This window comes from Ornithorhynchus anatinus, chromosome 16, assembly GCF_004115215.2.
Source record: "Ornithorhynchus anatinus isolate Pmale09 chromosome 16, mOrnAna1.pri.v4, whole genome shotgun sequence".
Taxonomy (NCBI): Eukaryota; Metazoa; Chordata; class Mammalia; order Monotremata; family Ornithorhynchidae; genus Ornithorhynchus; species Ornithorhynchus anatinus.
The window spans coordinates 25,213,374-25,226,662 of NC_041743.1; the positions used below are offsets into that span (position 1 = coordinate 25,213,374).

A 13,289-nucleotide genomic window follows, 5' to 3' on the forward strand; every position below is an offset into this window, starting at 1 on the left:
TGTGCAGCAGTCCTGTGGAGCCGAGATGGGGGTGGTGAATAAAGGGAGTAAGTCGGGGTGACGCGGAAGGGAGCGGGAAGCAGCGTGGCCTGGTGGATAGAGCAGGGTCCCTGCCCACAGCTCAACCCAAACATCCACCACTGTGGTATAAACTCTGGTCATTTCAGTCTGCTCCCCCGGGTCCCTTTGCCCCCACCCTCAATCAGTGGTAAGCGCTTCCCTTATGCTGCAGAGCACTGTGCTACGTAGCGTGGCTCAGTGGAAAGAGCACGGGCTTTGGCGTCACGGGGCCCGGGTTCGAATCCCGGCTCTTGCCACTTGTGACTGTGGGCAAGTCACTTCACTTCTCTGTGCCTCAGTGACCTCATCTGTAAAATGGGGATTAAGACCGTGAGGCCCACCTGGGACAACCCGATTCCCCCGTGTCTACCCCAGCGCTTAGAACAGTGCTCTGCCCATAGTAAGCGCTTAACAGATACCAACATCATTATTATTAAGTGCTTGGGAGGGTAGGGTACAATAGAGTAGGTAGCCACAGTCCCTACCCACAAGAAGTTTTCTGACTAGAGGAAGAGCTCACAGACTAGATCATCAATCTGCCTGGATTATTCATTCATTCAATAGTATTTATTGAGCGCTTCCTGTGCGCAGAGCACTGTACTAAGCGCTTGGAATGTACAATTCAACAACAGATAGAGACGAACCCTGCCCGGTGACGGGCTCACAGTCTCTATTGTCATTTGGCTCTCCCAAAGCCTCTACTGGCTTGTTGCGTCTGCACATTAATAATAATAATTAGGGTATTTGTTAAGCGCTTACTATGTACAGAGCACTGCTCTGAGCGCTGGGGTAGATAACAGGGTAATCAGATTGTCCCACGTGGGGCTCACATTTTTTTAATCCCCATTTTTACGGAGGAGGTAACTGAGGCCCAGAGAAGTGAAGTGACTTGCCCAAGGTCACACAGCCGACAAGTGGCGGAGCCGGGATTAGAACCCATGACCTCTGACTCCCAAGCCCACGCTCTTTCCACTGAGCCACGCTACTTCTCTATAAACACTCATAGTTGGCCTCAGTGCTCTCCACCACTTTCCCTATCCGTTTTCCTCACCTGCTATGCCCCGAAATACTTTGAACGGTGCCCGGCACAGAGTAAGCACTTAACAGGTGCCATTAAAAAAACCCCCACAAAACCCCAAATAAAATTTCCAACGGTCCCTCACTCTGGACTGTCTTGCCTCCCTTCCTTTGCTCAAACTCATCCTCTGCTCTTCCTGGAGAAATTCTACAGGCCGTCACTCTCTTTACATTCAGAGTCCTCCTGAAATGCTGCCTCCTCCAAGAAGCCTTCCCCAATTACTTCCCAGCATCCCAAATTGTGTCTTCCCCTCTTCCTCCCGTAGCAATTACACCCTTTCTCATCACCTATGTGTATGTTTATTCAACTGTACCTTCAGTTATTTATTTTAATGACTGCTTCAGATATTTTATGCCTGCATCCTCCCTTCGAATGTAAGCTCCAGGTGGGCGGGGGATGCGTCCCTTCTTTGTCCCAAGGACTTCATGATCATGGTATTTGTTAGGCACTTACTATGTGCCAAACACTGTGATCAGGTTGTCCCACGTGAGGCTCACAGTCTTCATCCCATTTTACAGATGAGGGAACTGTGGCACAGAGAAGTAAAGTGACTTGCCCACAGTCACGCAGCTGACAAGTGGCAGAGCGGGGATTCGAACCCATGACCTCTGACTCCCAAGTCCGGGCTCTTTCCACCGAGCCATGCTGCTTCTCTAATAATAATAATAGTAATTAGGGCACTTATTAAGTCCTCACTCTGTGCCGAGGACCGTGGTAAGCACCGGGGAAGGTAATAATGTTGGTATTTGTTAAGCGCTTACTATGTGCGGAGAACTGTTCTGAGCGCCGAACAGGTTAATCAGGTCGGATACAGTCCCTGCCACATGTGGGGCTCACGGTCGAAGTAATAATAATAACAACATTGGTATTTGTTAAACGCTTACTACGTGCAGAGCACCGTTCTAAGCGCTGGGGGAGATACAGGGTCATCGGGTCGTCCCACGTGAGGCTCACGGTCTTCATCCCCATTTGACAGATGAGGTCCCTGAAGCACAGAGAAGCTAAGTGACCTGCCCACGGTCACGCAGCTGACGAGTGGCGGAGCCGGAATTCGAACCCATGACCTCGGATTCCCAAGCCCGGGCTCTTTTCCACCGAGCCACGCTGCTTCAAGGACTAGGGTTTAATCGCCATTTTACAAAGGAGGTGACCGAGCCACAGAGAAGTGAAGCGACTTCCCCCAGAGGCAAGCAGCAGATTGGCGGTCGAGCCGGGATTAGAAAGCGAGACCTCCGACTCCCGGGCCTGTGGTCTTTCCGCTAGGCCACGCTGCTTCCCCCGTTTTGACGACGGATACGAAGCACCGCAGGATAAATGGGAATGCCGTATTAACATTGACCTCAAGTTCCCGTTCCGTTAATCCTAATCTCAGGATGCTTTTAGACACGAACGTCTTCTAGCCTTCAATAGATGTGAAAAATAGAACGATCGTTTAAGTCCTCTTCTTCGGAGAGCATCTTTTGCCAAATATTTGTACGGTTTTGTAACGCCTGTCTGTTTCTCCAGAATATCCAGCTGCCGACATTGTCAGGTATTGATTAATTGCCAGGCTTTACCCGGCCAAAGAACACGTTTAGAAGTTCCGTTAATTCCGTCAGCAGCGGAATTGAAAAATCCAAAACCGGCACGGCTTCGCGATCGACACCGAGGCTGCGGGCTTCTGTGACGGGGAGGACGATGGTATTATTTATTGAGATGGGAATATTAACGGCGTGTTTAGAGGGAGAGACGAACGGTTACGTTGTCACCGTATTGAGTTGGATATCTGGGTGATCCGTTCGTTCAGTCAGTCGTTGGTTCAGTCGTGTTTATTGAGCGCTTACTGTGAGCAGGCAGTGGAGGAGGTGCCCCGGAGGCAAGAGGAGGTAGGAGACCGGGTCAGAAAAGATGTCAGGACTGGAGAGGTACCGATGATGACGACGATGACAACGACCGCGGTATTTGTTAAGCGCTTACTACGTGCCAAGCACTGCGCTGTGCGCTGGGGTAGGTACAAGATAATCGGGTTGGACACAGCCCCTGTCCTAAGATAGGGCTCACGGTCTCAATTCCCCATTTTACAGATGAGGGAACCGAGGCCCAGAGGAGTGAAGTGACTCGCCCCAGGTCGCACAGCGGACACGTGGCAGAGCCGGGATTAGAACCCACGTCCTCTGACCCCCCCCCCCCCCCCCCCCCCCCAGGCCCCGGGCTCTCTCCACCAGGCCATGCTACTGCAAGTGGGAGTCACCCGCGAGGAACGCGAGCTCTCTAAGGGGGCGAGTGTTGAGCGAGAAGGGCCCGGGACAAGGACTTTGTGAAGCGCCCACAGTTGAGAGGATGAGAGGCCAAGACGAGCCTGCGGACTGAACTGGAGGAGGAGCGGTCGTAGAGGTGGGAAGAGAATCAGGCTCGTAAGTCGGCAGAACTGAGCGCAGAATAGCATTTCCCGGAGGAGGAGCTGGCTGGGAAATAGAGGTCGGCGTCCCAAGGAGCAGAGAAGGAGGAGTATTGAGAGGAGGAGGGTGAGGAAAACATCAAAATCAGCAAGAAAGGCAGAGCTGGGCCTAAGGAGGTGGTAAAAAATGAACAACTAGTAATAATAATAATAATAATAATGTTGGTATTTGTTAAGCGCTTACTATGTGCAAAGCACTGTTCTAAGCGCTGGGCGATACAAGGTGATCAGGTTGCCCACATGGGGCTCACAGTTTTATTCCCCATTTTACAGATGAGGTAACTGAGGCACAGAGAAGTTAAGTGACTTGCCCAAAGCCACAGAGCTGGCAAGCGGCGGAGCTGGGGTTAGAACCCATGACCTCCCTCCTCACCTCCGCCACACTCATTCTCTTCCCCTCTTCGAAACCCTACTTAAAGCTCACCTCCTCCAAGAGGCCTTCCCAGACTGAGCTCCCCCTTTTCCCTCTGCTCCCCCTCTACCCCCCCCCTTCACCTCTCCTCAGCTAAGCCCTCTTTTCCCCCCTTTCCCTCCGCTCCTCCCCCTCTCCCTTCCCATCCCCTCAGCCCTGTACTCGTCCGCTCAACTGTATATATCTTCATCACCCTATTTATTTTGTTAATGAGATGTTACATCGCCTTGATTCTGTTTATTTGCTGTTGTTTTAATGAGATGTCCATCCCCTCGATCCTATTTATCGCCATCGTTCTCGTCCGTCCACCTCCCCCGATAAGACCGTAAGCCCGTCGGAGGGCAGGGCCCGTCCCTATCTGTTCCCCATTTGTCCATTCCAAGCGCTTAGTCCAGTGCTCTGCACGTAGTAAGCGCTCAATAAATACGATTGAATGAATGAATAAATGACCTCTGACTCCCAAGCCCGGACTCTTTCCACTGAGCCACGCTGCTTCTCGTAGCTTCTAGTAGCTGTAGAGGGTGGGCGAGATGGGTGATCTGGGACCCAAATGAGGAGAAGGAAGAGAGGGCAAAAGCGATCCCGTGGGGAGAGCGGCAGACCGACTCTTGCTCCACGGAGAGAAAGGGAGAATGGGAGAACTTGAACCCAGGTCCTTCCGACTCCCACGCCCGTGCTCTATCCGCTAGGCCTCGCTTCTTCCTCCCCCGTCAATCCTTCCTTTACTTCCGCCACCGTTTCTGGAGCGCCCGCCGGTGCTTTAGAATCCACTGCGCTGCCCCGGATGGAGAGGAGAGAGGGTGGGTGACTTAGAAGTTTGGAACGAGAAGCCTCCGTGCTTCCATTTGGTCCTTTCGACCTGGAGCGGGCTCCCCGACCACTCTCTGCTCTCCGTGAGAAGCGGCAGGATGTTGGGAGAGAAATCCAAACTGGAAATGGCTCGTTTGAAACCGAGTAGATCGCCGAGATTTTAAATCCTTTGATTTTAATCCCTAAGTCTTCATTTCCCCTGTCGGTCCTCACCTCGCCATTGACCGCGCACTTAGCTTTGTGCCCCTTAAGCGCTTCGAACAGATCCGTACACTGCTTCCCCTCTGGGTGATTTATTTTAATGTCTGTCTCCCCACGTTAGACTGAAAACTGATCCCGTCTGCCGACTCTGTCGTATTCTATCCTCCCTAGTGCTAAGCACAGTGTTCCGCAAGTCTCCACCCGAGCGCTCACTACGGTGCCAGGCGCGTAGTAAGCGCTTAACAAATACCACAGTAAGCACTCCATAAATTCCACTTATTGACTGATTTATGGGAAGCTTTAAATAATTTGAATGACTTACATTATTATTTGCGTTTTGGACTGCGGTCCCGTAAGTTGAGCTTTCGTTAGGCGTCTTCACACTGTCGGGGAGTCGGGGAACATTCTTCCGACACCCAACGTCTCTCTGGGAAGATTACATTGTGATGCCAGAATAAACATCGACCGTTCTCAAGGCGTTGTTCCTTAATGCAGGGTTCCTCGGGAACATAACCCCGAGTCATCTGAGAATTGATTTCACTCCGTTCCGCCAAAATAGAGTCTCTAAAAGACAACATCGTCGATTTTTTTTCCACTTAAAATCCTAGTCCGGGAAGGATCTTTTTCAGAAGTCTGCCACCTTGTCTCGAAGACTCTGCCGTGGTGAACAAATTCCGATTAATCTCATTTTAATGACTGGATTTGTTCCGTCGGTGGCCCCACTTCATTCGAACATCGTCCTTCCTTCCTGGTATTTCTGATTTTTTTTTTTTTTTTCCCTTTCCCTGTTTCTAAACTTGCCCGTTTAGAAATCTGTTCCATCTGTCTGGATTATACCTCATAGGGGAGTTTTCCTGAAAGGTGGGGCTGGGGAATCAGAGCGATCCAGGGGTTTTGGCTCCTTCACTTCATTCATTCAAATGTATTTATTGAGCGCTTACTCTGTGCAGAGCACTGTACTGAGCGCTTGGAAAGTACAGTTCGGCCCAGGGCTTAGCAAGTGCTTGTCGCATCGTGAACACGTGACGGATAGCACAGTTGTTGTTCAAGCCAAAGAGAAGAGGCCCCTCCCTCCCCCAACTCAGTCAGTCGATCAGAATTAATGGTATTTATTGAGCGCTTACTCTGTGTGGAACACTGGTGACCGACCCTAAACCTGGAAGAGTGCAGTACAGCAGAGTTGGTCGACACGTTCCTTCCCACAAGGAGCCTGTCGTCCAGAGGGAGAGACAGACATACGTTTAGTTTTTAAGGTATTTGTTGAGCGCTTATGTGATTCCGTCAAACGGCCGCAGCCCTTACGAATAAGGAAACAACCTCTCATAGAGGGAAATTTATTTTTATGCACATCCCTGCCAGGCACTGTACCGAACGCTTGGGGTAGTTACAGGCTAATCCAGTTGGACACAGTCCGTGCTCACTGTGTGTGTCCCCGTTTTGTAGCTGAGGGAACTGAGGCCCAGAGAAGTGAAGCGGCTCCGCTAGACTCTAAGCTCGATGTGGGCAGGGAACGTGGCCGTTTGTTGTTGTATTGTACTCTCCCAAGCGCTTAGTACAATGCTCTCCACACAGTAAGCGCTCAGTAAATACCTCTGAGTGACGATCGCGAAGCGGACAAGTGGTGGAGTCGGGATTAGAGCCCAGGTCCTCCCGACTCCCAGGCTTGTGCTCCATCCACTAGGCCACGCTGCTTCTCGGGGAAAGTAATAAAACAGCGTTGGTAGAATCCAGTAAAGGTCAAAAATAAACAGTGACTGTAAGCCTGTCGTGGGCAGGAAACTCACGTGGGACAACCCGATGCCCCTGTATCTACCCCAGCGCTTAGAACAGTGCTCTGCACATGGTAAGCGCTTGAAAACCAACGTTATTATTGAGAAGCAGCGTGGCTCAGTGGAAAGAGCCCGGGCTTTGGAGTCAGAGGTCATGGGTTCGAATCCCGGCTCGGCCCCTTGTCAGCTGTGTGACTTTGGGCAAGTCACTTCACTTCTCGGTGCCTCAGTTACTCATCTGTAAAATGGGGATTAAGACCGTGAGCCCCACGTGGGACAACCTGATTCCCCTGTGTCTCCCCCAGCGCTTAGAACAGTGCTCGGCACATAGTAAGCGCTTAACAAATACCGACATTATTATTATTATTATTACCAATTCTGTTGTACTGTGTTCTCTGTACAGCTAGGCCATGCCGCTTCTCCTAATTTTAAAGAAATTTAAACACTTCTATGTCTGTAGTTTATTTTAATGTCTGTCTCCCGCGTACCTAAGTGCCGTGGGGTGGCGAGCGGGGTGACTGTCAAGTGCTCAGATAGATCCCAGCGAGACCATTTTCTCCGCGACCTTAGTCTCACAGCCTTATTTTTCTCCCATCTCCTTCCCAGCAAGCAGATCATCTTCACGTGGGTTCTAATCCCGGCTCTGCCGCTTGCCAGCTGTGTGACTTTGGGCAAGTCGCTTAACTTCTCTGTGCCTCAGTTCCCTCATCTGTAAAATGGGGATGAAGACTGTGAGCCCCACGTGGGACCGACCTGATCACCTTGTATCCCCAGCGCTTAGAACAGTGCTTTGCACATAGCAAGCGCTTAACAGATACCACCATTTATTATTTTATTTTGCTGACTGGGCCTGACCGTCTCCGTTCAGCCACTCCGGGTTTCGTATCCTTTTTTGCTCACCACCGACCTATCCGCGCCGTGGTCTTTAACTTGATCTTTGCTTTTCCCCAAAAGGGAGAGGAAAGAAATGAAGTGAGAAATTATGGCTTATCCGGGACTCTAAGGATCAAAATCGTACAAGCAGTCAAAACATAAATTAAGCGCGGAACTCTTGTCATTGTCCTTCATTTAAATTCAGCAGAAGATACGATAGCACCCTTTCTTAGGAAGGATTGCAGAATATATCGATTTAACCGTTACTGTAACTGACCCTAGAGCTGACTCTCCTCTTTGGTTTGAAGTAACTGACTCGGGCTCTTCCCCGATGACATTCCGTCGTCTTTTTACCCAGCTCGGGGTCAAAATCGCCAAAGCCGTTTCTTGCCGCAACTTCGTTCAAGCCAAAAAAGATGCCGAAGCCTCCCAGGAAGCTCGGAAAAAGAAGAAACTGGCCTGGGGGTAAGTCACCGCGGAGTTTAGTTCGGTCAATGTTTAATCTGCTCGAGAACCTGGAGAGCCCCATCGGCGAGGCAGCCTGGGAGGACCGGAATGAGAGTGAATTTTCACGAGGACTTCCTTGATTGTACGCTTCCTCTAGACCGTAAACTGTTGTGGGAGGGGAAGTGTACTCTCCCAAGCGCTTAGTACAGTGCCCCGCACACAGTGAGCGCTCAATAAATTGGACCGACTGACCTTCAGACTCCCCAGCCGCCAGCTTCGGTCTCTCGAGCCGGCCACCCCGAGTTCCCCTTGTACCCGGTCGGCGTCGGGGGACAGGCGTGGACGTGGGAATGCCCAAAACGGCCCTTCGGGAAGACGTGCGTTTCTACGGTGGGTTTGGCTCTGAATGCTCCCATATTTAGAGGGGAAGCGATTCACTTTTAACCTAGCCATTTTCTCGTGCCTCTCTTCCCCTTTTGCGTCCCTTCTGCCTTTACCCTCCGTGGTGACTGTGCACTTGAGAATGTAACCCTGTGGCACTCGGATTTTTCACCTTCGGCCACAACACTTATGTAGATGTCTGTAATTCATCTTAATGTCCGGTCCGTGACATCCGTGTGAGCGGAGATCGTGTCTACCTACTCTGTTGTGTTGTAACCGGACGATTAATAGTATTTATCGGGCACCTGTATATATCTTCGTTACCCGATTTATTTTGTTAATGAAATGTACAGCGCCTTGATTCTGTTTATTGGCTATTGTTTTAATGAGATGTTCATCCCCTCGATTCTGTTGCTATTGTCCTCGTCCGTCCGTCTCCCCCGATTAGACCGTAAGCCCGTCAAAGGGCGGGGACCGTCTCTATCCGTTGCCGATCTGTCCATTCCAAGCGCTTAGTCCAGTGCTCTGCACATAGTAAGCGCTCAGTAAATACTACTGAATCAATGAATGAATGCAGAGCACTGGAAGTGGTTTGGAGAGTACTCTTCAGTAGAGTTGGGAGATGTATTGCACACCCCCAACCACCTAATAGTAGCAATAATTATTATTCAGCCCCACAGCACTTCTGTACATATTTATAATTTGATTTATTTGTTTTGATGTCTCTCTGCCCCCTCTAGACTCTAAGCTCGTTGTGGGCAAGGAATGTCACTTTATTGTTGTGTGTGCTCTCCCAAGTGCTTAGTACAGTGCTGTGCACGCAGTAAGCGCTCAAATATGAATGAGTGAATGAAATTATGGTACTTGTTAAGCGCTTACTGTGTGCCAAGCACTGTTCTGAGCGCTGGGGTAGATACAGGCTAATCAGTTTGGACAAATGTCCCTGTCCCACAGGGGGCTCGCAGCATTATCCCCATTTTACAGATGAGGTAACTGAGGCACAGAGAAGTGAAGTGACTAGTCCAAGGTCACACACATTTGGTTCTTCCAACACTATAACGTAACACGTCCTTCACCTTAAGTTGGACTTCTGCATATTGGACCTCAAATCACATTTTTTCCCCCCAACGTGTACTTTACCCTTGCAGATTTGACCACTGTTATTTGCTTCTGCTGCACCCTATTTATGTTTTCAGTCTCCATTTTTCATATTCTTTCCCAATATCTGTGGTTTTAAACGTCAATTTGCAGAGTTCTGTTCAACTTGAGTAACAAAAAATATTTTAGAAACAAAAGGAAAACACCGATCCCTCATTGGTAAAAACACTTGTTAAGCAGTATGGCAGAAAGGGCACGAGCCTGGGGGTCAGAGGTCCTGGGTTCTAATTCCGGCTCTGAAGCGAACCTGCTGTGTGACCTCGGGCGAGTCACTTAATTTCTGGGCCTCAGTTCCCTCACCTGCAAAATGGGAATTCAACACCTGTCTTCTCTTCTTCTTACTCTGTGAGCTCCCGATGCTCCTGTGTTTACCTCAGTGCTTAATACGGTGCTTGGCCGAGAGAAAGCACTTAACAGATAACACTTTTTAAAATATATTCAGAAAATATAGTGGTTCTTTAATGCGTCACTTATTAATACGGAAACATCGTGCTTTTCGTTCCAGGTTTGAGGCGAAGAAGAGGTGGGAAACCAAAAGCAACATGGGATATATGTAACTAAATCAAGTATTTTTCCAGTAGCACTACACACTAGAAGCAGCTTTTATTGTTTCGGTCCCTTATGCGCTCAGCTTCGTTGTGAAAGTGAGTAGATGGCAGTTATTGAAACTAGACACAAGGTTTGTAGTTAATTCCTTGTCTTTTAAATCTCCTGAATAACTGAATGTCGGCATAGTCTACGAAAACCAGTGAAATAATACCAAAGTGCTATCTGTGAAGTTTAGTTATTCGGCAATGTCAAATAAAATTTTAGATTTTACGTTTACTTCTTTGACTCTCATATATTCAGTTTTTTCTTGGTATCTTTCCCTTATTTACCTTTTCTCAACAGCTCTTCCCTTATGTGTCTGTCACTCTGTCCCTCACCTCTTTATTCCTAGATTGGGTGGCTCTTGGAGGGTCAGGCTTCTTGTCGTCTTTCCCAGCCCTTAGTAGTGATAGTGTGTATTTAGCACTTACTGTGGGCAGAACACCGTCCTGAGGGTTGGGAAAGAAGATACAAGTGGGGTTTGTCCCTTGGTGGGGGGGGCGGGGGGGCTCACAACCTAAAAATAAAAAGGGGGAAAGGACACCGGGGACAGAAACGTAAGGAGAGATGAAACGGAGCACCGGGACGACATGAAGACTAAACCCGAAGATCGGCAGGGAAGTGTAGGAGAGGAGCAGAATTTCAGGCTCCTCGCAATTCAGAGTCCACAGTCACCCAACGGCCGCCACGGCGGGGGCCGCGGCAGCAGCCGCCAAGTCTTCCCGAGGTTCCGTGGTGGCTGCTGTTCTCTGTCCCGCGGCGGCGGTGCAGGGTAGCCCGGGCCGGAGGACCCCGGCGACACGCGGGAGGAAGCCCGGGCCCCGGGGGATCGCGGCGGGAAGGCGTCAGCTGTGGTGGATTCACTCGCCCGCCGGGAATGATCCCTAAATCTACCTCTCCAGCCCCGACCTTTCCTCGGAAATCTCGCGTCTCCCCCCGCCTTCAAGGTACCCGTCGGATGTCCCGCCGGCATCCCAAGCTTAACGTGCCCAAGACAGGGCTCCGCCTCTTCCCACCCGAACCGTGTGCCCCCTCAGACGTTCCCATGCCTGTAGATACCACCGCCATCCTCCCCGTCTCACACGGCTGTGACCTCGGCATCACGTTCAACTTCATTCTCTCATTCGTCCCACGTATTCAGTCTGTCGCCAAATTCTGTCGCTTCTACCTCTATAAAATGATGAGGACCCACCTCTCCCTCTCCGGTTACGACGTCAACCCGCTGATCCAGGCCACCGTCATCACATCCCACTTCTTCGCTATCTCCTTCTGCCTTTTCTCCAGTCCACACTTTCGCCTGCTGCGTAGATCGTTCTTTCTAAAGGAACGATGGATCCACACTCATCGAAACTCCCGCCGCCACGTCCACCAGACGTCCCTCACCACCAGATTTAGGGCGCTCAGCCTCTTCCACAGTCTCCTACCCCAACCCAACCTGACCATTCTGCTCCTCTAATGCCAACGTACTCGCTGTACCTTGAAATCATCCGTCTCGCCACCAACCCCTCGCTCACATCGTCCTTCGGGCACGAAACTCCCTCCCCGTTCGTATCGCCTACGGACCAAATGTCTTCCCGCGCTAGTATCTCGCCTCCTCCGAAAGCCCTTCCCTCACTAAGTCCTCATTTCCCCACTCGCTTGAACGTGGCTCGGTGGAAAGAGCAGGGGCCTGGGAGTCAGAGGATGTGGGTTCTAATCCCGGCTCCGCCACTTTGCTGCGTGCCCTTGGGCTACTGAACTTCTCCGGGCCTCAGTTACCTCGTCTGTAAAATGGGGATGAAGACTGCGGACGTGGGACGACCTGATCACCCCGTATCTCCCCAGCGTTTAGAACAGTCCTTGGCACGTAGTAACGTTTAACAGATATTGAAATTATTATTATTATCCCTTAAGCACTTGCTATTCACCCCCAGCCCCAGAGCACTTTCGTACATAATTAACTTGAACGTCTATCTCCCCCTCTAGACTCAGCTCCTGTGTTCGTGTCTTCCAAAGCAGCGTGGCCTAGTGGATAGAGCACGGGCCTGGGAGTCGGAAGGGCTTGGGTTCTAATCCTGGCTCCGCCACTTACCTGCTGCGGGACGTGGGGCAAGTCACTTAACTTGTCTATGCCTCAGTTACCTCGATAAGGGAGTCGGGGAGTCCTCGTTGCTGCTCCTAGGGGACCCACTCAGCCACCTGAAGGAGACAGAGTGCTCTGTGCATGGCAGTAACATCATTAAAACGATTATTACCACTACTGGAGATTTAAGGACTTTAAAAACGTACCCATTGTTCGCTGGCTAGGTCACGGCCAAGGCAATGTCCTTTAAAGTCCCCTCTGTACGGCCCTGACACAAAGAGGGCGAGGGCACGCCTCAGTAATGGGTAGAGCACGGGCCTGGGAGTCGGAAGGTCCTGGCTTCTAATCCCGGCCCCGCCACCTGTCGGTTGCGTGACCTTGGACAAGTCACTTCAGTTCCCTGTGCCTCAGTTACTACGTCGGTAAAAGGGGGAATCGAGACTGTGAGCCCCACATGGGTTAGGGACCGTGGCCAACTCGATTTGCTTGTGTCCATCCCGGAGCTTAGTACAATGCCTGGCGCGTAGTAAGCGCTTAACACGTGCCGTCGTCATTATTATTATTATTAGAACTCTATGACCCAAGGAGCGAAGAGGCCAGTTTGCCTCCATTCCCCTAAAGTTATCGAGACGCTCCGGAGCGGAGTTCGCCTTATCTGGTTCTCTGCCGTAAGGGGAGAACTACCCCGATTCCAGCCAATCCGACGGGACAGAGTTAAGTTTTCTTACGGGATTGTCCTAGAGGATAAGTCTTAATGTGCAGTTTTTGCCTCGTTGGAAAGCTCTCGGTCTCTGTTTCTGTCTCTTGGCGTCCCTCTCTCTGTCTCCCTCGCCCTTTCTCTCTCTCTGGCTGTGACCGCTGCCAGAAGATTTCCTTCTCGCTGCGAGGAATCTCTCTCGCTGCCAATACCTGTGGTGAAAGAGGCTTTAGGGTGATCTCATTTGGGGCGATTTCGATTTTAAACCTGTTCCGTCCCCTCCCCCGAGGAAAAGCTTTAGAGAAAGGGTGGCCTG

General features: G+C 50.7%; 1 protein-coding gene across 2 annotated transcripts in view; it reads left to right on the forward strand.

The window, feature by feature from the left end:
* The window catches only part of FAM204A (family with sequence similarity 204 member A), a 35,933-nt gene extending 25,482 nt beyond the window's left edge, over positions 1-10,451 (forward strand). For both annotated transcript variants that reach the window (XM_029081076.1, XM_029081077.2), the window contains exons 7-8: positions 7,999-8,105; positions 10,132-10,451. In XM_029081076.1, the coding sequence (XP_028936909.1) occupies positions 7,999-8,105; positions 10,132-10,183 (159 nt within the window). In that variant the 3' untranslated portion in view covers positions 10,184-10,451. The remainder of the gene's footprint in view (positions 1-7,998; positions 8,106-10,131) is intronic.
* The last annotated feature ends 2,838 nt before the right edge of the window (positions 10,452-13,289 follow it).